Below are 24,326 nucleotides of genomic sequence, written 5' to 3'. Positions count from 1 at the left end.
TTTAGTTTCTATTATTTTTTCACTTTAGTCCTTGATTTTTTTACCCCATATCAATACTTAAAAAAGATATTTTTATGTGACCAAAATAAAAACGAAATAGAAGTTGGGTGATTAAAATGAAAGTGTAAACATGATGTGGCATATATAGTTAACTGACATTATAGATTTAACACTCGAGTGACTAAAATGAAAGTATCTTAAAATTTGGATGTCGAAATTGTAAGGATTTCATTTTGAGTGACCAAATTGAAAGCACTCTAAAAGTGAAGTGGGCAACTACGTAGTTTACTCTTTTCTTTTTAGTTCTGTTTTAAAAAGGCATTGGGTTGATCCAACGGCCTTCCATGGCTCAAATCTTTATTTCAGTTAGCTAAGCCCAACCCATCTCTCTAAAGCCTAACCTTCTTCCCCAACAAGAAACCTTTTTCGATCTATATACCATCTTCAAACAAATACACAAGAAGCTGTCCTTTGTTTCGTTCCATTCACAAACACCCCCAAAGTATATCACTTTTCTTTCTTTACAATCTTCATTTGTTCAGATTTTTGAAGTTCTCATACCATGGGTGACAGTCAGTATTCATTTTCTCTCACAACTTTCAGGTAATAATCCCTTCCTTATCGTACTAACTTCATTAATGAATTGAATTTAGAACTAATTTTTGAATTAACAATTTTTTTTCTCTTTTGTGCTTTCGAACAGTCCTTCGGGAAAGCTAGTTCAGATCGAGCACGCCTTGACGGCTGTCGGTTCGGGTCAAACATCTCTTGGAATCAAAGGTTTTTTTTTTCAAATTTATTTATTTTTTGTTTTTTAAGTGATCGGTTTAGGGTTTTACAACTAGTGAAATAGTGGCTAACTGGTTAAATATTTATGCTTGTAAATTAATACATTGGGCTTAATTTGACGATGGGTTTTAAATTACAGCTGCTAATGGGGTTGTAATTGCTACCGAGAAGAAGTTGCCTTCAATCTTGGTTGATGAAACATCTGTGAGTAGTTTGTTTCTTACAATATACTTGGCCTTTCCATCTGTATTTTTTTTCTTTACTTTTGGATTTTTAGACAACTTCATTTTTGCTGTTTTAATCTATTACCTTTTAGAAAATATGAGAGAGTAACTTTGCATGTTAATTGAAGAATGAAAATGACTGACAACTACCGCCAAGAGTTGGGTGCGTGGGTGTAATAGTAAGGCATATTGCACTCTAGGGAGAGAACTCAAGTTCAAACCCTGGAGATAAAATTGTTGTTGGGAGGAGCAATCATGAATCTCAAAAGTATTAGTCTTCATGGACTGTAAAACAGACAAGAATGATACATTGGTCATACCAAAAGAAAATGACCGACAACTATATTGCCTCAACCATTTTTGTAGTGCTGCTTCCAAGCTGATGAACGGTTATTAATCAATGCGAAATGTGGTTGTTTGCTGTTTGATTTCAGGTTCAGAAAATACAGTGTCTGACTCCAAATATTGGAGTTGTTTACAGGTTTGCTTTTCATGTCTTCAATCATATTGAAAGCTAATTTCATTAGTTCTTTTGGTATGGGTTATATAGAATCTGATTCACAGATTGCTGATATAACTTATGTGTTTTAAACTTTTAATCTTGTTAGTTTCTGCTGATGTAACTTGTCTATTTTTTGACACTTACATCTTTTTCATCCTTATATTGTGTTACTGTTCTTCAGTGGCATGGGTCCTGATTTTCGAGTTTTGGTTCGGAAAAGTAGGAAGCAAGCAGAACAATACCATAGGTTGTATAAGGTATGTTTGGCTCTTAATAATAATTAATTTACTTATTGTACTACTTCACCTCGCATCTAGGAAAAATTAATATCAAATCACATTATGGTTGTAAACTTGCAATCATGATCTGTTGGTCACATTAGTCTTTATAAATTTTATTCAATAACTTTACTTCCTAGTTTCAACATAAAAATTTATGTGTTCTTCTACCTTGCCTGGTTTTCTAATATGTGCCAATTTTGTTTGCAGGAACCAATTCCAGTAACACAACTTGTAAGGGAAACTGCAGCTGTTATGCAGGAGTTCACTCAGTCTGGGTAAGAAATATGTCCTTCCACACATGCACAAAAAAAAAAAAAAGTAATAATAAAATAAACATAAACATAAAAACTATAATCCATACCTTTTTACTTCTCCTTTCAGAATTATATCAAAGAGCTTGAGTTGTTTGGTAGTCTCTTTTCGGTCAAATTCAGGCTGTGTTTTTCTTCATGTTAGCTAGTGGTTAGGGGGAAAAGTAGTTTTATTTGGCCAAAAAGAAAGTAGCTCGAGTCTAATATAATTTCTTCTCCTTAAAACTGTTGTCCTTTGAGATCAAGTTTCCTTCAAATTTAATTTTGGCCTTATGATTCTGCCTCATGTATGGGCTGAAAGTGAAAGATTTGAATGAAGTTTTTTTTGAGAAAATAGCACGTTATAGTTCATTACCTTTTTTGCATACCTTGGTGCTACATTTTGGTTTGATTTGAATTAGATAAAAAACTGAAACTGAAACTCTTGCAATCCCTTGGACTTAATAGTTAACTTTGACGCATCATTTTCTTTGTAGTGGTGTAAGGCCTTTTGGTGTATCTCTACTAGTTGCTGGATATGACGACAATGGTCCACAATTGTATCAGGTATTGCTCATAGCTAATATTGGATTCTTTGAGGCATTGCATAGAATGTTTTATGTGCTTTCATCGGTATGAATCTGTAACTTTTTGCTAGGTGGATCCATCTGGCTCGTATTTCTCATGGAAAGCCTCAGCAATGGGGAAGAATGTCTCTAATGCAAAAACATTTCTTGAAAAGAGGTACCTGCCATTGATTCTAGTGTTTATAGTATTCAGAACTAAATCAACTGAAGTGTCCTCCCTTATGTTATATTCTACCAGTGATGGAACTGATGGTGGTATAACCATTAGTAGTAGTCTTAACTTTTCTTGTAACCTTCATATAGATGGTTACGGCATTCAATTTTGTCACTGATGCTCAATGAGTTTATAATGGGAGTCTTCCTTTTAGATGACAGGCAATCATTGCATGATTAGGGAATGGTATAGCTAGCACGACATTTTATTCAGCAAAGGACTGTACTATAGCTATGCATCATTTCGAGAATTGAGTTGGACTTTCTTTTACTTTACATTTCATTGCCGTTGAAACACTGCAAATGCAATCGATTATTGTCCTTTTTTGTAGATACACTGATGATATGGAACTTGATGATGCTGTGCATACTGCTATTTTGACTCTCAAAGAGGGGTAAGTCAATTTTTAAATTTCTTCCACCTGCTTATCAGTTCAGGAAGATCTATAATCTGTATGTTTAGAACCTTGGAAGAAAATGTTGGTCTAAGGTAGTCTATTGTGTGGTGCATCTATACTAATCTTACAAACCGTTTCTCAATTTTGCAGATTTGAAGGACAAATCTCAGGGAAAAATATTGAAATTGGGATTATTGGAACTGACAGAAAATTCAGGCAAGCTCCTGCTTTAACCCTTTCACCCTTCTCACTTAAACTTTATGGTGGCGTTATGCTGATGCGAAAAATGACCTTTTGGCTTTAGGAAGTGCCAAAAGTGTTCCTTGTGAAATGCAATTCTGAAAGCGGCGCTGTTTTACTTGCAATCAGCACCAATATCTTGCATGTTGCAATTACAGTTTTTGTCCATTCAGTTTTATTTCTGATTTTAAAAAATGATTGTTTCTGCTTCTTTTTTTAATCATGAAATTGTTGGTTTTCTGGCGGCTGAATGACTCTTGTTGTGCATGTTGTCTTGCAGGGTGCTTACCCCAGCTGAAATTGATGATTATTTGGCTGAAGTGGAGTAACTTGTCTTCTTATTCCAGACTTATCTACAAGTGTTTATTTTTATGTAACATTTGTTTTGAGACTTTCCAATTCGGTCAAATGTTGTTAGTTCATCACTGGAATTGAACACAAAACTTCACCAATGTCTGCATGATGCTAGAACTGTAATCGAATGAGTTATAAAATTTGGGTTTACTTCAATTGGTCTATACAATCACTTTCGAGATAATTTAACTTTGAATTTATGCGAACCTTTTTTCTCTTTTTTTTTTTAGGTTTTTAGCCTGTACGATAAAAGAGAAAAAATGATATCCAATGAGAAAAAGAATTTTCATCCTGTCTGTCGCTGAATTAAATTTTTTTTACACAAATTTCTCTTTGATTGTCATTAATTTCTTTAGAGTTGTATCAAAAGGAAGGCACCCTAAGAACATGGAACAATGTCAGAAATTACTGAAAGGAATAAAATTATTTAATTTACCGTTAATAGAGTTTAAAACTCTTCTATTGATGCCGGTCTTTACAGTTTGGTGTTCCTGGACCACCTTTAGCAGTCATTCAGTGCCTTATTGCAAGATATTTTTAATATCTTTGTCTGTATTATTATTTGTCATTCTCTCTGCCACGTTATCTTCTTGAAGGAAATTCTCAACTCTCAATCTTTCAAACTGCAAGCTCCTCCTCGTCGAATTCATGTTAAGTTCAATTCTTAGCTTTACCAAACTGGCATTTCCATTTTTATATCAATTTCTGACTTTCTGGGGGCAGTTTTTCATATTACTGTTTTCGAATTATCTCTAAAAGTTACTGGTTTGTGAGGCCTTTGTTTTCTTTTCCAAACTGGGGTTTTCAACTTTCAATTACCATTATATTACACTAACGTAAGTAAGGAACAATACCCTTTTTTAGGTTTGTTGTTGGAAACACGCTCAACCATGTTTACATTCAACCAAGAAGCAATAAGCCGAGTTTCAAATGGATGGCAAAGAATTCTTCTTCAAGTGATGTAGCTATTGAGAAGTGGAAACGTGATGGTGTTTATATCGACAAACGTGGAAAATTGAGGACCTTTCATCACAAAAAACTGTCCAGGAAACGATGTAAATAGTCATATTTTATATGTGCTTTATAGTAGTAGAATCTGTCAGTTTTTGAATAGCTTTTATGGCTTCAATCTTGTTCGTTTATAGGTGGTTCTTTAAGAGGACAAGGATGGAAGTATGGTTCTGGTTTTGTGGATGGAGTTTTCCCTGTTTTGAGCCCCATTGCTCAACAGATTCTGGATTTTCTTCAACAGGAGGTTGATGCTGATAGAGTTTGGGGTTCACTTGATAATCTTTCTCCCTCTCATTCTACTTGGGATGATCTTATCAATGTAGCTGTTCAACTTCGGTTAAACAAAAAATGGGATCCTATTGTGCTGGTTAGAAACAATTACCATTAGCCTTATCGATGAATGTATGATAATTCAACTTGTACGCCATTTATTTGCTGATTTGCTATTGTTTCTACAGCTTTGTGAGTGGATATTGCAGAGGAGTTCCTTTCAGCTGGATGTTATGTGCTTCAATTTGCTCATAGATGCTTATGGACAGAAATCTTTATACAAGAAGGTGGAATCTAAGTACTTGGAACTTCTCGAAGCTCGATGCGTACCAACTGAAGATACTTATGCCCTTCTTGTCAAGGCCTACTGTACAGCCGGGCTAAAACAAAAAGCTGAGGCTGTGTTTGCCGAGATGAGAAAGTATGGTCTCTCCCCAAGTATGTCTGCCTCTCTTATAGTCTTATCAAAGTGTAATCTTTGATGTTGAGTAGTGTTACATAAAAGATTTTCTGTTCAGGTGCAACTGTTTACAATGCTTATATTGACGGGTTGATGAAGGGAGGAAACTCCCAAAAGGCTATAGAAGTTTTTCAGAGGATGAAGAGAGACGGATGCCAACTGAATACCGAAACTTACACACTGATGATCAACTTATATGGGAAGGTGAATTAAATTTATCCCGATCCCAAACTATTGGGGTTCTTTGATAATCATTGCCCTCACTTGGATGATTTGTTGCTGAAACTTAATTTGAAGGTTCATACATGCTAATTTGCTGTGCAGGCAAGTAAATCCTATATGGCCTTGAAATTATTTGATGAAATGAGAAGTCAAAAGTGTAAACCAAATATATGCACATACACTGCTCTGGTGAATGCTTTTGCTAGGGAGGGACTCTGCGAAAAGGCTGAAGAGATTTTCGAGCAGCTTCAAGAAGCCGGTCATGAGCCTGACGTGTATGCTTACAATGCGCTCATGGAAGCTTACAGGTTCAAATCCCTTATCATTATATACTTCCCTATCAATAATTTTATAGTGCTTCTGTTCCAGGTCCATGCAGAGCTTTGTTGACTCTCTTGTCCCTAACAGTCGTGCAGGTTATCCTTATGGTGCGGCAGAAGTATTTTCACTCATGCAACACATGGGATGTGAACCAGACAGAGCTTCATTTAATATCATGGTTGATGCCTATGGTAGAGCTGGCCTTTACGAGGGTAAATATTTCTAAGGAGTTACCTTGCATTCCGATATGCAGAAATAACTATTGTTATTAGTGTTATCGGACCAAACTGGGGAAGTTTTTTTCCCAAGAAAACATATATCATCATCACTTGCATGCTTTTCAAGAACTATTGGAGTCATATTAGTTAGCATATGATATTTCTCTTGTCCAACATAATATCACCTCAATGCAGCTTGACTGTAAATATCTCACCATATATATATTTCAGATGCTGAATCGGTATTTGAAGAGATGAAGAAGCTAGGAATAACGCCGACAATGAAATCTCACATGCTACTTCTCTCTGCCTACTCTAGAGTCGGGAATATAGCTAAGTGCGAGAATATTGTGAACCAAATACAGGAATCTGGACTTCAACCGGACACCTTTGTCCTAAACAGTATGTTAAATCTGTATGGCAAGTTAGGTCAATTCGAAAACATGGAGAAAGTTTTGGTTGCAATGGAAAAAGGACCTTATGAAGCTGACATTAGTACATACAACATTTTGATCAATGTTTACGGCCGGGCAGGATATTTCAACAGAATGGAAGAGTTGTTCCAGTCACTTCCTGCCAAGAATTTGACACCTGATGTGGTAACCTGGACTTCACGGCTCGGAGCCTACTCTAGGAAGAAACTATATCAAAGATGCTTAGAAATTTTTGAGGAAATGATCGACGCTGGCTGTTACCCTGATGGAGGAACTGCCAAGGTACTTCTCTCTGCATGTTCTAGTGAAGATCAAATTGAGCAGGTCACGACCGTGATTAGAACAATGCATAAGGACATGAAGACCGTCTTGCCGATTTGACCAGATACTTCCTTGTAAGGAGATCACACCCATATATGTGTTTGACTGTGGAGTAAATTGTTGTATATATGTGTAACAAACTGAAATTAGATTTTCATGCAATGTGTAAGTAGCAGATAGACATTGCCTGCATATAGCTAACATATAGCCAAGTTTTTAGTAAGATGGCATAGAGTTCAAGAGAGAATTTTTCAAAAAATGCTTTTCATTTCTTGATCAACATATAGCTAAGTTTTTAGCTTGCATACAACATTTATAACTTTCTTGCATCTCAATTCTGAGACTAAGGTCATGTGCTTGTTCTCCGGTTGGTGAAGGAATGTCTTCAGGTTCTCTTCTTGGTTTAACCCATCTGCCATGTTTATTACATACCAACCCTTTGTTAGCCAATTGGTACCAGCATTGAGGGATCCTTAGTTCATCCACCAACATATCACATGCCTTGTTCACCAAGGTAACATCCCTACGAGCACTGGACCGAAATGCAGACTCGGCACTAAGGTACCCATCGACAAGATGAAGGTACGTCTCGAGGCTATGAAATCCCAACGGATTGAATCCACGTTTAAGGTAAGGTGATGAACTAACATCAAGCTTCAATTCAGCTCCTACATGTGTATAAACCCATTCTAATGTTCCTGTTATATCATCAAACCTCTGTAAACTCTCATTGAAAACAATCCCTGGCATTCTAGGGACTAAATCTTGCTTAACTACCACTCTCAAAGTTTTAACTCCTAAATCATCGAGCTCGGCTCGAAAGGCGCTGTTGCCCACTCTAGGTGCACCGAAGGAAACCACACTAACCGCGAGGCCCGGGAAATTCACGGCGGCTTCATAGGCATTGAGCAGTGCCAATGCACCGCCTAAGCTGTGCCCGGTTATCGTTAAACTCACTTCTTCTCCTTGTCCTTGATAGAATTGCACCAACTTGGTCACTTCTTTCATAACTTGCTCTGAAGCACTTGACTTATTGTACCTTGTGAATTCATTCTTGGAAGTGTAAATGCTTAGGAATCCATGCTCAACCTTAGCATCTCCGATCCCTATCGGTTCCAAGTTCCTTTGAAAATCCTCGTACCATTCAGACGGCGCCACCGTCCCTCGCCACGCCACCACGATATCCCTCCGTCCGATCCTACGTGTCTCCTCGTCGTCGCTAACGGCCACGTAACCCATCCAGTTGGAATCTTTGCTCCATGTGTCCATCAACCGTGACCTTTCCAACCACTGTGGCATTTCAATGGCGGACATAGCGTAGATGTACTTAGTCACCTTGTAACCATTTTTACTCAGCCCCAGTTTCTCAAACAACTTGTTACGATTATACCTGCAACTCCCACAATACTCCGAGAAAGAATCAAAGTCGAAAGCATCGTAAGTCGCTTGAGCAAACTCGCCGTACTTAACGATTTCTCGCCGTAGCCATGGATGAAGTGGGTCTAAAAGCTTCTCCCAATCCGAAGAACCATGAAGCTCACGCCACTTATCGGCAATCATCTCCTTGGGAGACGTCGTTGGGGTGTTATGTTTCTCATCATCAAACGAATCCCAATTGGAATATTGAAGATTTTTCCTCGAACAAAGAGGTTCGATATTGAGATTAAGAAGGGTAGTCAACGATTCAGCTAAACGTCGAGCACCCCTATTGAGTTTGGTATCGGAAGCAACTCCTTGATGAACAAAAACAGCAGAAATCCGATTCATCCCACCACCGCTGAGGGCTGGTGGGAGATGGGTATGGATCATTGTTGAAAGGGCCATTATTGATGGAACAGTAAGCCTAGAAGTCGCCGTTGGATGCTTGGTGTGCAAAGTGCAATATCAACTGATTAACAGCAGCCTATATATAGAAAAGGCAGAGGTTTTGAAAACTCGTTACGTGTTTGGTATTGACTATGGAAAAATATTATAAAGTTATTGAACTTTTCACACGTGAACTGACAAGCTAAAGGGTGACCGTACATTTTAGGCCATCTGTTTTGATCACAACTTGACATCTTCCTTTAGTCTATCTACACGTTAACTTGTTGAAAAACATGTTACTTACACGTCAACTTTTTTTCATTGGATAATGGGAGAATTTCTTTTTTAATTTAAATATTTGTATCCGATATAATTGAAATTAAATATAATTATAAAATTGCATCATTCCATTTTACTATACGAAACTTGAAAATCTAGTTTATGAACTTAAAGGATTGATTTTTATTAATTTGTTGAATATTAATTATCATTATCGAATTTTTTTGAATTATTTTATAAAAAATTAATTTGAAATAAAAATATTAATATTTTTTAATTTTTATAAAATAAAGATGAAATTTATAACTAAAATTTATGTTAATAATAAAAATTTATGTTAATAGAAAGAGCAAATGTTGAGGTAGAAGTTTGACATTCAACGCGTGATGTTACTTTAATATTCTCAATTTTTATTATTTTAACCAATCACGTTTCAAAGGTATGTCCCATGCATCAATTTCATAATATATAGTTATATTAGGCTCTCTTTTTTTTTTAATTTAAATTGTCTCTATTCAAATAATGAAATTGAGTGAGGACAGTGAGGTAGTGACGAAATATAAGTTAGAAATCGTGCCGATGAATTATATAGAAATTGTTAAGCAGTTAGGTCAACAAGGGAGGAGGACGGTGGTTACACGGAGGAAGGTTGGGTGGAAGTTGAGAAAGAGATTCTTTGTGGAAGAGTCGAGAGTTTAGGAAAAAGGAGTGAATACATGAACGTGAGTGAGCAGTTTGCATGGCAATTAGCTCTCCTTATAGTTTTCACCTAGTTTTAGTGGAGATGTCTTAGTTCGCCTAGTTGAGGTTTGCAAACTAGCTTTAGATTTTGTGGATTAACTTTGGGTTTATAGTATCGTTGGTTCCATTGAGAGACACATGACAAGTTTCTTTATGGATACATTATAAAGTCCACAAGGTTTGCTACTCGAAGTATAATAGAAACACATCTTAATTTAATTAATTAATAACTTTAAATTTTTTATCAAAAAATTAATACTTTTAAAAGTTATTAAGGTTTGCTTGAAAAGTGTAATTATTTGGGTAGTAATTACACTCTTTTGTAATTACAAAAAATTGTAATTTCTTAAACAAGTTTGGCTGACAATGTGTAATTACATCGTAATTCCCTATGTTATATTTGGTAGTACAAATTGTAATTACATAGCTACATAATTCATATTTTTTTAAAAATATTAATTACTATAAAATTTATTAGTATAATAAAAAATAATTTCTAAACAAGTAACAAAAATTAAAATCAAATCATCATATGTATTCTGTTAGTCTAAAAAAGTATATGATAATACGATTATTAATAAAAATAACAAGAAAAATAAACATCATCATATGTAACTTTATCTAATTGCTCTAATGCATATTTGTTAGGTAATTTCATATTTAATATTTAACATATGTTTCTTATCATCATCTATCAGTCCTTGACCGAGCTCATCATCATCTTAATTTGAATTTACATCATTAAGATAATTAGAATCTTTTTCTTCTATATACTCTTCGAAGTATATGGATTATATCAAGCTCACGTATGATTGAAGTTATAAAATATACAACATGTTGGTACAATCCACTTTATTTCTTATGTTATACTAATGTGATATTATTAATATGAGAAATATTTTTTAGAAACCAAATGTCTTCTCAACCACATTACGAAACATTAAATGTGTTCAAATTAAAGAGTTTGCGAGCTGTCAATAGTGCTCGTGTCCAGCATCATTCTCTTGAATGATACCATACCCCATGATATGATGTAAGAAAACATTTTATTGTTTATTGACTGTATATGAATTATAATAGTTATCCAAACACTCAAAATCCAATTACATGCAACCGTTGTGTAATTATAATAGATGTCGTATAGCAATATTTCTTTATCTTCATTTTTCTTGAAGTACCAACACTCGACATCCATAACCGATGCATATCCGGACATAGGTAGGGGGGTATGATCTTACTTTGCACAAGTCAGGGCAGCAGGATGCGGACTCAGTAACTCAATTCCCTTGGGAGGATTTCATTTGTAAATCAAAAACCAGACTCATCTGGGGTAAGAGATTTAATGTGTTGTTTAATGTTCTAAAAAATATTGTGGCTGCGGTTCTCAATCTTAGGCAGTTAAAAAGGCTGTGGACAAAACATAAACTTCTCTTTACTTTTCACTAGCCTCGGTAACTTCGTTTCCGAGTTTATATACATTTATTTTCAAGAACGAAGTCGTAGCTCAAATAGAAGGGTAATCGTTTGATGTTTTTCTTTGTAAAAGGAAAAATAGAATCGCAAGCTGTAATTCACGATCGTAAACTTAATTGTCGTTTAACTATCAATCATTCATAACCATTAAAAATGTATATCATTGGCGAAAGAATGAAGATCATGGTTGGACGTTAGGCTACTCACTAGACTCGGAGGGTCTAATTTTGGTTAAGCTTAAGATGGGTTTTCTTTAGTTTTGGTCGATCCGCTTGGTTTGAAATATAATATAATAAATAATTTTATTTAAATTTAATTATTTTTATTCAAATGAAATCCTCCCAAGGGAATTGAGATACTAAGTCCGCATCCTGCTGCTCTGACTTGTGCAAAGTAAGATCATACCCCCCTACCTATGTCCGGATATGCATCGGATATGGATGTCGGATGTTGGTACTTCAAGAAAAATGAAGATAAAGAAATGTTGCTATAGGACATCTATTATAATTACACAATGGTTGCATGTAATTGGATTTTGAGTGTTTGGATAATTATTATAATTCATATACAGTCAATAAACAATAAAATGTTTTCTTACATCATACCATGGGGTATGGTATCATTTAAGAGAATGATGCTGGACACGAGCACTATTGACAGCTCGCAAACTCTTTAATTTGAACACATTCAATATTTCGTAATGTGGTTGAGAAGACATTTGGTTTCTAAAAAATATTTCTCATATTAATAACATCACATTAGTATAACATAAGAAATATAGCTGTCAATAGTGCTCGTGTCCAGCATCATTCTCTTACATGCAACCATTGTGTAATTATAATAGTTATCCAAACACTCAAAATCCAATTACTAAGTGGATTTAAAAACATTACCCAAATTAAATATATATATATATATATGTATATTGTATTTTCAATAAGTTATATTTTATTGTTTATTGATTGTATATGAATTTGTATATTTTTAATATATTAAATTATCACATCAGTAATTTTAAATTATTAATAAAATATAAAATATTTAAATTTAATAGAAGTTCATTAGTAGTATTTTTTAAATGGATTTACAAGTGAAGAGACTAAAATTCTTAAATCGAAGTAGGATAACTAAATCTAAAAAATTTTAAGAATATAGGGCTTGAGGGTAGAATTAGGTCAAAAATAATTATACAAGAATATGGGTTTAACTTAGATCTGCTTGTGTGCTAGGTCACTCGTCCAGACTTAAAGGCTTGTTCGAAAAATAAGAGGGTTTGAACAAAAATGTAAGATCCAAAAAATGGATTTGGATAAAATTTAAGGCCCATTTCTATATGGGCCGAGCCTTGGGCAAGATTTCTAGCTCAAGCCCAGCCTAACCCAAATATATTATGTTATAAAGATAATTAGATTAATTATATATGTTAAATAATAATTATATATATTTATATTAAATCACTAACTCAATAACAATTAAACTTACTATTCAAAACTTAAAAAAAAAACACTTATGCAACTAAATAACCAATCTAAAATATAAAATTTTAAAAATTATATTTAATACAATAAAATATTTGTTATATTTATTTGTGTTTTATAATATAAATATTTTTTAATGTGTTAGAAAACTTTTATTTTAGCATTTTTAGTACAATCAATATATTATATTTTTTAAATAAAAAATAATCTAAAAAAATAAAATATGGGCGGGTGGGATTGAGCATGAATTTATCTTTCTTAAATTGAGTTGGGTTTGAATAAAAAAAATAAACCCATTTTTCAAACCAGACTAAGCCCATACTTAAAAATTAATCTAAATATTTTGCATGGACTCGACCCAACTTATGAGCACATCTAACATAACTCTTACTAAATCTAATCATTTCAAACATTATACAATTAAATAATATAAAAATAATTAAATATTACATTATACGTAAAAGTATATTGATTATGATAAAAAAATTAAAATTCATCAAAAGCTTAATATAAAGTTAATTATTAATATATAGATAATTCATAAATATATAATTCACAAAATGTAGCTCTTGGTCTCTTTTATAAAAAGGAAAATGTATTTGGTTTTAAGTGTTGCAGTCCATTTCACAAATTTAATTATATTATTTTTTATATTTTTTATATATATTATCTCTCGTAATAATTGCACTTAATTTAAAACATTACATGCTCTACTTTGAAAATCGTATAATATTATTAATAGGCAGAATATATCGTCTTGAAATATGGCCAACTTGCAAACGGACGCCTCACATGTTTTCTTTTTTCTTAAAATTGACCAAAGAAAGATCTTAGGTCCATGGAGGTTAGCTTGGCCTGACCCCTTCTTTTTTTAGCATTAATTTGACTCACCAAATCCCAACCAACCCCATCCCAATGCAGAATTTTTCTTAACTAAGGTTACTTTAACTGCCATTACTGGTCACATCATGAGTTAATATATTATTTGGTACTTGAATTTAATTTAAGTATTCAATTTGGTACTCATTATCCCAATGAATATTTGACAATTTAGGTAGTAAAACAAATATTGGGCATTCTAGAAAAAAAGTAGAAAAGGCATTTCGAAATTGATTTACCAAAATTTTTAATCCAATGAATCTTGAACCTTTAGCACAATCCATAGATTAGGACCAAAATTAAATAAATGTATCTAGGGAGAATTCACTTTGATTTTGGAGTAACTATTCCTTAGATACGCATATCATGATTTTTTTTAAAATTAATTCAATTTAAAAAAGACCTAAAGTTAGGGATTTATCAATCGGTTGAATGGGATAAGAAAAAAACCTAAGTACCGAATTGAAAATTGAAACTAAAATCAAGTACTTAAATTGGATAAAAAACCTCAAATTCCAAATTAAACATTAAAGTCAGGTACCAAATAGTAAATTAAACCTCTATTATGTTCTTATCCAAAGACGCAGCCCCGAATGGTTAACAACCCGTAACCATCTTCACGTTAACGCTTGTAATAAATTCCTACTTGTTTAATTCAGTCCCTTATTGACTTGTCAGTAAGGCAGCTATGAAACTCAGAAACTTCCTAGAACAAAACTATGGCTGTTCTGATATCAGATTTCGTGTATATAAACCCTACCCTTCCATGGCATTTGCACCAAAAAAAGAAAAACAGAAGGTTCAGTTTTCTGCATATAAACTGTATATATATATATAAATTCATACATACATATAGATATTAGAAGCTTGTTCTTTTTTTTTTCTATGGAGAAAATGGAATTGTCACCAATGAGAAATATGGCTAAACAGAAGCCAGAAAAGCCAAGAAGAACTAAAAGGGTGTGGAGATTGAAGCTCAACGTTACATGGCAGCGTATGAAGAAGGCCTTGAAATCTGGTCTGAGGAACCGTCTTCGTGTTCATCTTGCTTCCAATCTTAACAAGCTCCCAACCTTGAAAATCAACCACCATGATCTTGCCATCATTAGGCCGATCCAACACGTGATGAAAAAGAAGAAGCCGATCCGTCCCACGATGCCGTTGGAGAAGCTCATTCAGTTGCCGTACACAGCGGCTGATTTCGTCGACCGAGGGGATGCTATGACGCCTACTAAGTCACCTGTCGAGAATATATCCACGAGATGGCGTGAGCTTCACGGTTTGCATAACTGGGAGGGGCTTATTGAGCCACTCCATCCTTGGTTGAGACGGGAGGTTGTCAAGTACGGAGAGTTCGTTGAGGCGACTTACGATGCTTTTGATTTCGATCCATTATCGGAGTTTTGTGGAAGCTGTAGGTACAACCCGAATAAACTGTTTGAAGAACTAGGACTTACTAAACATGGTTACAAGGTTACCAAGTACATTTATGCTATGTCCCATGTCGATGTTCCCGAATGGTTCGAGAGGTCACATTGTACTTGGAGCAAGGATTCGAACTGGATGGGGTACGTTGCGGTTAGTGGTGATGCTGAAACCACGAGAATAGGGAGGCGAGATATCCTCGTGGCTTGGCGGGGCACGGTGGCTCCAACCGAGTGGTATAGTGACTTAAAAACAAGCCTGCAACGTCTTGGCAAGACCAATATCAAGGTCCAAAGTGGATTCCTCGGCGTCTACTGCTCCAAAGGTGAGTTCACTAGGTACAACAAGTTGAGTGCATCCGAACAAGTCATGGAAGAAATCCGAAGGCTCATAACGTTTTTCCGAGACAGAGGCGAGGAAGTGAGCTTAACGCTCTGTGGCCATAGTCTCGGTGGTGCCTTGGCACTCCTCAATGCCTACGACGCCGCAACTTACTTCCCTGACCTCTTCATCAGCGTCATCTCCTACGCTGCACCAAGAGTTGGGAACATACACTTCAAAGAAAAGCTCAATGAACTAGGAGTCAAGACGCTAAGAGTTGTCGTCAAGCAAGATATAGTCCCAAAATTACCAGGATTCATACTCAACACCATTCTCAACAAATTCACTGCTATCACCGGGAGATTGAAATGGATTTACAGGCACGTCGGCACACAATTAAAGCTCAACATGCTCCATTCCCCCTATTTAAGACGCGATCCTGATTATACAGGGTGTCATAACTTGGAGATATACCTCCATTTGTTAGATGGATATGTTAGCAAGACATCAAAGTTCCGTTGGAATGCGAGACGAGACGTTGCCTTGGTGAACAAGTCAACTAATATGCTGATAACGGAATTAAAAATCCCGGAGTGTTGGTACGAAAGACCGTTCAAGGGCCTTGTGCTGAACCAATACGGAAGATGGGTTAAACCAGGAAGACAAGCTGAGCACATTCCTTCCCCACTTCGTATTGAATCCTGCCAAGAGCCGCCTCCATTTTAGATACAAATGTTGATTTGAGACTGATACAAATTTTGAGGGTTTTTTTTTTCTTCTTTTCTTTTCTGTTGATATTCATCCAAGATTCATTAATGTGTTTAACAATGAGATTTGAATTCATAGTATAGTTAAAAATAACTGATATAAAATTTGAGCAATATAATGTGCAATATTCGCCTTTTTTCCATCAGCCTTACAATTAATGATAAAGGTAAGAATTGCAAATTCAATTCAGAGAACAGGTTAAAGAAACCAAAACATGAAAGCAAGAGAAGAACTTGAAAGGCAAAGGGGGTTTAGTACCAAGTGTTCCAACAACCTGAGTATCATAAATGCGTATACAATTCAAGCTAAATGAACCTACTTGTCCGATGTTATCACAGAACAATCTGTATCTTGGCAACAGAAGGTTGTAACTCAACACTTAAAACCCTCTGGAGCTCACTTGATTGCACAAAAATGGGTAGAACGTGGCGAAAATACAGGGCGGAGGAAGGTAACGTACATAAAGTCGTTCTAACAAACGGCAGGAGTTGACGGTTGTCATCTGAAGTTGCAACAGCGTGCCTGACCTCTAGAAAGTTTGTCCCAAAGACAAATCATCTGCCTAGGGGATTGGTAATGTGCAGTATAATAGTCTACCATGCATCCGTATTGACAGAACTTCCAACTATGGGAGTATTGGACAGTCGTCGACTGGTTAAATTGTTCGACCCACATTCCCATACTCACATCCTCCATCTTGAAAAGCTGTCAATATATAAAATAATGGAGCTGATAAAACTGAAGCAGTAGATGGGAAAAAAAACAGGAATTTTTAAAACTAACCCTTAATTTTTGATCGGCATGTTGTGAGACAATAAACTTGGCAATATCACTGGAAATAATGTATCCAGGTCCATTGGCATAGGGAGGATAAACTTCTTCTGGCCACTCCTGTTATATCAGACAATAATACATTAAGGAATGCACAGTATCTAATTTAACTATCGAAGCAACATATCCGAATTCTGAGACAATGAGCATACTTGCTTTTAACTACCAAAAATGCTTCTAATACAACAAAGTCAATAGTAAAGACATTTTAGACATTTTAGATGTTAAATATGAGAAACCACAGCAAGCAATATCGTTTTGCAGCTTCTTATGATTACACAACAAAAGTAAACAATTTCAATTTCAGACACCAACTTTGTGTTTTGTAACTGAGAAATCTAAAATAAAATGAAGCAAATGCGACCTTATAAAATGAAGAAGACAAATGAATGGAAAATCATAAAAGGTAGAAAAACTCGTATATATGTATATATACTGACATACCTCATAGGTAACGGCCCACTTTCCATTTCTCAAAGGGCGGTGCAGAAGGTTGAGATTGCCCATATAAAGTGACCTTTTAGGAGAGATACGATCAATTTGTTTCAAGACACTGTCAACTCTAACAAATGTGTCATCATCACATTTCATGATGTAAGCAGCAGTCACATTCTGCACCTGTATTGACAAAATTTGGAGATTCAGAATCACATTTAAAAGAAATTCAACTCAGAGAAACACCACAAAATGAAATGAAACATGGGTTAGAAAGTAGGAACAGCCTTTCTGGAAATGAAATAGAAGAAAGATACACCATGAACTCACCCCAAATTCACAAATTGCAATAGTTTTAAGAACCACAAGCTCATAGCGGTCCATAAATGGCAAAATTACAATATCACCAAAATAAGCTGCCTCCTTCTTCAGCACTGCATTCACCTCCTTCCTAGGATTCTGCAATTTATTACATAAATAAGTAAAGACAAGAATAAGTGATACAAACAATTTACACATTGATAGGTGGAGAAGAATGTCCAGAAAGAACAGCTACTTAAGAGCCATAAAGAGTATATGAATAGATAAAAGGCATACTGGCCAACAGACATTCCAACACTTATTTTTCCAAAATCTCATGTTGATATTTGTGAGACAAATTGAAATATTAGGATGCATAACAATTAGGTACTTAACACGATCGTAAAATCTATAGAAAGGTTTAATGACCTTACCAGCGCAACAAAGAAACGGACCACTACATCTAAAGACTTGATGGCTGAAGATTGCATCCAAGTTTGTCTAACTGCCATGCGTTCTGCAAAGTGATTAGTAGCAGAGAGAATCCCAATAAAAAGTCGAATAGATCTCTTAGGCAAGGGAGAAGCTTTCCATTTTGGTGACATTTCCAGTACTCTTTGGGGGGAAAAACTTGGATGAGAGGTGGGAAGAGAGGTTGCATAAACAGAATGAATGTCCACATCTCCTTTTATGGCCAGCCCTGTTGCATCTTCAAGTGAAAAACCCTGAAAATAGAGTTTTTATGTGATCAATCATAGTATGAGATTTCCAAGGCTATATAGATGCATTGATAGAGATGCTGGAAAGCACAAACATCAGTTTTTTACTTAAGATAAGCATACCGTACGATATGCAAATGAAGTCACATGTCGACCCCCAACAATGATATGGTATCCATCAACACCAGCACGCAGAGTCAGGATAAAAAGCCTGCCCTCTGCAAAAGGAAATGGCCAGGTAACTTCTGGTTTCTGTGCCCTTCCAATGAACCGTCCAAACCAAGAAGTTGTCTTGGACTCTTTCGAGTCTACAACATCATTCCGGATCCATTTTTCACATCTTCGATATCCATCAACTGCCAAAAGTATAGGTATTAGGTACTTGATAAATGTCCTTAGAATTTTCCAAAACGCAAACAAAAATAGAAGACAAAAAGTGAACAAAGTCACAAAAATACTACTTGAAAGTTCTCTCATCCACATGCAAAATACCACACTCGTAACATGTCCCTCCCTCCTATTATTTTAGTGTCTAATCACATGCAAACATAAGCACAACAAATTGTTTCAACCGGAAACTACTTCTGTGGAAATTAGCAGCTTAAAGCCTTCCTCTAATACTCATAGCAAGCAGTAATCTTCCTATAGAAATACCATTAAAGCATTTAAGAAAAAATAAGAAGTTTTTCAAGATAATTCCATCCCATTGTCATTGATACATCAAGGTAATTGAATGCATCCTGTAAACCAATATGATTCAGAAATTTCAATAATGTTCTTGTTTCTTGACCACAAATTTAGTTCTCATCAAACATAAAATTGGCATAAGATGGCTTATGTTCAACCAGTTATAACTTCGTAGTCCTTTTATTCCCTCCAAATAAACGCATGATTAATTTCAGTATTTAAAAGGAAAAATAAATAAGAAAAGAAGCAAAAAACTGAAAACTGGTGATGCTTGATAAAATTTTACCGAGCATGTCTTCATCGTCCTTGGATGGCAAACCATCACATCTTTGAGCCGTACCCCAATGCATTCTATAACATGTATTATGCTCAATGACTGGCTTGCGGCTCCAATCTCCTTTCAATCGAGGATTCAAATGTAAAATCTTTGGTGGAGCTTCCCCATCCACAGACTGCAATCCTTGCAACTCAACCATAAACTGTGAAACCATCACTAGGCCATTACCACCCCTCGTTTTTGCAAGCTGGGGTACGTACTCCTGATGAGCATATCGAGGAGTGCCAACGACTGTAATTGAAGAACCTGCTTTTAGACCACATGGAAGGAACATTAGCCTGTCCCCACTTGCCAAATCTTCTCCATTGACAGATAACCATGAAGGACATGACTCGGGCTTCCCATCAAACAAAGAACTCTGTCCAATCTCCTTTCCATCAAACTCATCAACTTCTTCCCATGCCTTTAATCCCAAAGTCCAAGCCTCATCAGCCATTCTCTCGAGCACTGACAATTCACTAGTTTTATTCATTCGCCGCATAACCTCACCTGTTATTCGACCATATAGATGCTTAAGTGGCTTAATAGGCTGTACTCCATCTCTCCCTTCCTCTAAAGGTTCCTCAGTAGGCCTCATAGGTGCATCCTGCGTTAGCTCATCCTCTAATTTCCGGTGAAACATATCTTTATAAACAGAATTAACCAAGGGTTTACTCAAATCTCCATCATTAACATCCCCAACCACTTTCCCATTCCATCCATCATAGCTATCCTCTCCACTCAAAACTGCTGCTATCTCCAAAAAATATGGAAACTTAAAAGCTATGAAGATTAAGTATAATCCTCCTAAACCCAACAAGAAATGAGACAACTTGAATCTCCTCCCAGTGGGGATTTCACATTTTACCCTCTTCATCTTACAATACCCAACAAGCAAACCCACAAAATAAACTTCATCAAACTCAAAAAAATTCCACTAAATTCCTTAACCAGACAAAAAAACCCATAAAAAAATAGCAAAATCTAGATTCACCCAAGCCTTGAAAATTCCACACATTTACCAACTCAGATCAATAAAACCCTAATCTTTTTACAAACAAAGAAAGCAAAGAAAAATCAAACCTTATTCCTCCAAATCAGGCAATGTCGGAATTAAACAACGCGTGGGAACCAAAATTTGATCCTTTTTTTTTTAACGTGGAAGCCAACCTCCCTCAATATTTCACCGGCATTCTTGAAATGGGGTTCGATCTCGAGAAAGGAGGAGCCTAATATTTAGAGATTATATTGTAAAGAGAAATGTAAATTTATTGAGATTGTCTGTTAATAAGAGACTTTCAAAAGACCAAAAAATGACCAAAGAACAAAACCACAAAAAAAATTAACAGAGAAATTAGAGAGATCTTTAACGTGCGGAAAGCGTAAATTGGAAACTGCTAAACGGGAATAAGTGAAAGTTGAAGGACTTAACTGCAAAACAAAGCATTTGAAATATATTTGAAGTGGATGGGGATCAAAGTTTTATGCTTTTTATTTAAGGACTAATTCTTCCCTCAGTCCTTATACTCTTTGTAATTTTAATTTTTAATCTCAATACTTTTAATTTCATAAATTAAATTAAATTAAAAATTATATCATGGCTAATTTGACTTACCTTAAATTTGAATATTTGTTATCGATTAAAATTTTAATTTTTGAATATTAGAACGTCATATATTCAATTTTTAAAAGAAAGACAAATTAAAATAAAGTAAAAAAAATTAAATTCTTAAAATCAGAAGTAAAAAAGACTATATTTCAAGAGTTTGAGAAGTAAATGGACTGAGAGTGCAAAAATAAACCTATATTAAATTATATATTAAGATGTAAAGACAATATTGTGATTAGACTTGTTTATGGGCCGGATCACCCGCCTAGGTTCGAAAGTCTGCCTGAAATTTAAGAGGGTTTGTGTAAAAATATTATGTTCGAAAAATAGGTTTGGGCAAAAAAATTAGACCCGTTGAACATTCAAGGTCTAAGTCCGGTCCGGTTTTAAGTTTATAATATTTTATATTATGTAATTTAGAACATATTAAAAAAATAAACATATACTAAATATATAATACTACTTTAATCTAAACATTAAAATAATATTAATATGACTATATAAAAATTTTCAATAAATAAAAATTATTAAATATTAATATAATATAATATAAATATTTTTTAAAATTTTAAAAAAAATATAAACGGACCTAAAATAGGCTTAGGTTAGACTTTTATAAATATGGATAGATTTAGACAAAATTTTAAACTCATTTTTCGGGATGGGCCGAGCTTAGACAAACATAAAATATATTAATATCATGCTTAAACTCAATCCAAACCCGATTTGACCCAACCCATAATCACTATTACTATTGTTTTTATGGTATTTTAATGGTTTTATTAAAATGATGATTATGTAACAATATCCACATTTGGTGCGGACCATGTCATGATCATTTTCAACGCCAATAAATTTTGTTTTAATTGTTATGAAAGGCTTTATGCCCATCAACTATCTATTTTTGACTCTCTTTTTTTTCTAATTTATAATAAAATAAAAACACAAAGAAAAGAACATACTACAATGGAGCTTCACAATATATATTTTTATTTTAAAAAGTATAAATTAATAAACTTTTATGTTTAAATATTTATGACAATGCTAGTTCTAAGGTTTTAAAAACATTTACAAAAGTCCCTCTTTCTCTATCTACTTTGTTTTTTGTTATTATTTTTAAAAATTGACGTGTTATTTAATGGTTAAATTAAATATTTTATTAATAAAAAATTTTGATTGATACAAACACAATAATTTAGGAATATAATTAAAAAGTTTTAAAATTTGCAAACCAATTTAAAATGAAAGTCATAATTTGAGGATATTTGTTGCAATTAATTCTTATGGGTAATACAATCATTTATGGTCAAATTCTATGTAAGTTCTTATACTATACTATGTGTTGTTAATTTTGATATCCCAAGCTTTTGAAATAACAATATTTAAAATGAACTTTACGACTAAGGGTGAGTTTTGATGAGCGATGTGTTTACCTACAGTTAGTGTAAAAACAGCGGTGACTGTGAGATTAGATACTGTAGCGATATTGTAACGTAAGACAAAAAGTAAGCTAAACGCACCGCATCACACAGTCCATCCAAACCCACACTAAATCATTTATACCTCGTTTGGTTACTAATGAAATAATATGAGGAAAAGTTTTATTTATTACATATGTATTGCAATAGTTAGATATAAAATAAATAATAATTAGTACAAATTTAAACTTAAAATTAAAAAGATGAGTAATAACTTATATAAAAAATAAGTAATAATTTTTTCAATTAGGAAAAAAACTATACAACTTTTTTATTTTTAGCTGTATTTGGATATTCTTTTTTAATTTGCTTTAGTTTTAAGAATATTATTTTCATTTCATTTTTATTAATTTAATAAATTTAATGAATATTTAAAATTAATAAAATAGAAAATTAAAATAATATAGGGTTATAACTGTAGACTTCCTCAGTAAAACAGATCGAATTGATTATTATCAAAATGATTCGGCCTATTTCAAAGACCCAACATGCTTTGTTTTTCCTTTTTTTTTTTTTGCATTAGGCTCTTTCATTAACTGATAGAAATATCAATTAGTCTACCGTATATTTCTCTTTGCTAAAAATAAGTCATGGAAGCGGCTAAAGATTATCAATTGAATGAGTTTACTGCTAACCTATATACTAAAACATGAGTAAAAAAATATTACTTCTACTAAATATAACATTAGTGTTTAAACATTTTCGAGACTTGCAAAATATTTCAAAACATTCTTCAAATGTATTTCAACTTATCCAAATATTTTTGAGTCAATACCAAAGTGTTTCAATGTTTAAAATGTTTTTAAAGCATTATAATAGCTAAATATCGACACTAGGGATCTAGGTCTTAGTACATTGCAACTCAATAGCCCTAGAACTCATTTGGAAGGCATTTTGGTTACTAAGTATCAATACTAGGGGTCTACAATACATTGTAAGTCAATAGCCCGAGAACTCATTTGGAAGGCATAGTATCAAGACTTAACTTGATAGTATCTATACTTGCCTTAAAAGTATTGAGACGTACCTTTATAATGACTACAAACAGGTTCTTTTTAGCCAAGCATCGATAACCCTTGGTAAGTGTTGATACCTGAGTTGCAAGAATATTTTTTCGGGCTTGAAATTAATTGTTTCAACTACTCTATTTCACCCCAACCGCTCCAAATATTCACAAATTTATTCATTAATATAAATACAAGTAAAAAAACACTATAAGACACAAGAGACACATGTCCAAACATCAAAAGCAAAAGAATAGTCTCAAAGCTTTTATTGTAATATATTTTGTTATTCTCATTTATTTATTTATTTTGTAAACCAAACTTTGTAAATGCAAACCTTCCAAGAGGGGTATTTGTTTACTTTATCTTTATATAAATTTGTAATTGGAGAGTTACTAACAAGCCACAAAAATTAGAGGGTTTTAATTTAGCGACGAAAATTTTGGGAGGAAAGATTCTAAGTCTTATGAGAAATATAGAGTGAGAAATCTTGTGGTGAAAAGTTAAAGTACTATAGATATGTAGGTAATTAGGCCAGATCACTATAAATAAAAATGTCTAATTTTTCTCTCGTCTCTTTACTTTTTAGATAATTTTTGAAGATTTTTTTAAAAATACCAATTAACTCGTGTGTTTTTTTTT

At 34.1% G+C, this 24,326-nt stretch overlaps 5 protein-coding genes across 5 annotated transcripts; 3 read left to right on the top strand and 2 right to left on the bottom strand.

The window, feature by feature from the left end:
- The first annotated feature begins 344 nt into the window (after positions 1 to 344).
- Positions 345 to 4,034, top strand: LOC107916459 (proteasome subunit alpha type-2-A). Its single transcript, XM_016845763.2, has 11 exons — positions 345 to 603; positions 704 to 780; positions 929 to 993; positions 1,448 to 1,494; positions 1,697 to 1,772; positions 2,004 to 2,071; positions 2,584 to 2,653; positions 2,745 to 2,830; positions 3,219 to 3,281; positions 3,435 to 3,500; positions 3,805 to 4,034. Exons 1-11 carry the CDS (start codon positions 563 to 565, stop codon positions 3,851 to 3,853), a joined length of 708 nt encoding a protein of 235 aa, XP_016701252.1. The 5' UTR covers positions 345 to 562; the 3' UTR covers positions 3,854 to 4,034.
- A 343-nt stretch (positions 4,035 to 4,377) lies between these two features.
- Positions 4,378 to 7,358, top strand: LOC107916457 (pentatricopeptide repeat-containing protein At2g35130). The gene is made up of 8 exons (XM_016845761.2): positions 4,378 to 4,528; positions 4,743 to 4,933; positions 5,024 to 5,256; positions 5,348 to 5,597; positions 5,678 to 5,823; positions 5,944 to 6,149; positions 6,250 to 6,374; positions 6,612 to 7,358. Coding segments are annotated over exons 1-8 (1,737 nt in total). The 5' UTR covers positions 4,378 to 4,526; the 3' UTR covers positions 7,196 to 7,358.
- A 24-nt stretch (positions 7,359 to 7,382) lies between these two features.
- On the bottom strand, positions 7,383 to 9,123 carry LOC107916458 (phospholipase A1-Igamma1, chloroplastic). The gene has a single exon (XM_016845762.2). The coding sequence runs from the start codon at positions 8,957 to 8,959 to the stop codon at positions 7,412 to 7,414; it is 1,548 nt and encodes a 515-aa protein (XP_016701251.1). The 5' UTR covers positions 8,960 to 9,123; the 3' UTR covers positions 7,383 to 7,411.
- Positions 9,124 to 14,461: 5,338 nt separating this feature from the next.
- Positions 14,462 to 16,430, top strand: LOC107916461 (phospholipase A1-Igamma1, chloroplastic). The gene has a single exon (XM_016845766.2). The coding sequence runs from the start codon at positions 14,677 to 14,679 to the stop codon at positions 16,261 to 16,263; it is 1,587 nt and encodes a 528-aa protein (XP_016701255.1). The 5' UTR covers positions 14,462 to 14,676; the 3' UTR covers positions 16,264 to 16,430.
- A 90-nt stretch (positions 16,431 to 16,520) lies between these two features.
- Positions 16,521 to 21,021, bottom strand: LOC107916460 (hydroxyproline O-galactosyltransferase GALT2). Its single transcript, XM_016845764.2, has 7 exons — positions 19,564 to 21,021; positions 18,714 to 18,946; positions 18,306 to 18,596; positions 17,902 to 18,030; positions 17,581 to 17,754; positions 17,089 to 17,196; positions 16,521 to 17,010 (listed from the first exon to the last, which is right to left on the bottom strand). Exons 1-7 carry the CDS (start codon positions 20,468 to 20,470, stop codon positions 16,804 to 16,806), a joined length of 2,049 nt encoding a protein of 682 aa, XP_016701253.2. The 5' UTR covers positions 20,471 to 21,021; the 3' UTR covers positions 16,521 to 16,803.
- Positions 21,022 to 24,326: the final 3,305 nt, after the last annotated feature.

This window comes from Gossypium hirsutum, chromosome D10 (assembly GCF_007990345.1).
Source record: "Gossypium hirsutum isolate 1008001.06 chromosome D10, Gossypium_hirsutum_v2.1, whole genome shotgun sequence".
NCBI classification, from domain to species: domain Eukaryota; kingdom Viridiplantae; phylum Streptophyta; class Magnoliopsida; order Malvales; family Malvaceae; genus Gossypium; species Gossypium hirsutum.
Note: the sequence above shows the minus strand (reverse complement) of the source record. Positions and strands in the feature narration are given on the sequence as shown.

Bases quoted from the DNA above. Each gene is read 5' to 3' on its own strand.
- LOC107916460 (XM_016845764.2), bottom strand. From the start codon at position 20,470: ATGAAGAGGGTAAAATGTGAAATCCCCACTGGGAGGAGATTCAAGTTG. The intron at 18,597-18,713 runs GTATGCTTATCT...CTCTATTTTCAG, and splicing joins CTTCATTTGCATATCGTACG to GGTTTTTCACTTGAAGATGC. The intron at 18,031-18,305 runs GTAAGGTCATTA...AATAAATTGCAG, and splicing joins TCCGTTTCTTTGTTGCGCTG to AATCCTAGGAAGGAGGTGAA.
- LOC107916457 (XM_016845761.2), top strand. The intron at 5,824-5,943 runs GTGAATTAAATT...TTTGCTGTGCAG, and splicing joins TGATCAACTTATATGGGAAG to GCAAGTAAATCCTATATGGC. The intron at 6,150-6,249 runs GTTCAAATCCCT...TGTCCCTAACAG, and splicing joins GCGCTCATGGAAGCTTACAG to TCGTGCAGGTTATCCTTATG.
- LOC107916459 (XM_016845763.2), top strand. From the start codon at position 563: ATGGGTGACAGTCAGTATTCATTTTCTCTCACAACTTTCAG. The intron at 781-928 runs GTTTTTTTTTTC...TTTAAATTACAG, and splicing joins AACATCTCTTGGAATCAAAG to CTGCTAATGGGGTTGTAATT. The intron at 2,831-3,218 runs GTACCTGCCATT...CCTTTTTTGTAG, and splicing joins AAAACATTTCTTGAAAAGAG to ATACACTGATGATATGGAAC.
- LOC107916458 (XM_016845762.2), bottom strand. From the start codon at position 8,959: ATGGCCCTTTCAACAATGATCCATACCCATCTCCCACCAGCCCTCAGC.
- LOC107916461 (XM_016845766.2), top strand. From the start codon at position 14,677: ATGGAGAAAATGGAATTGTCACCAATGAGAAATATGGCTAAACAGAAG.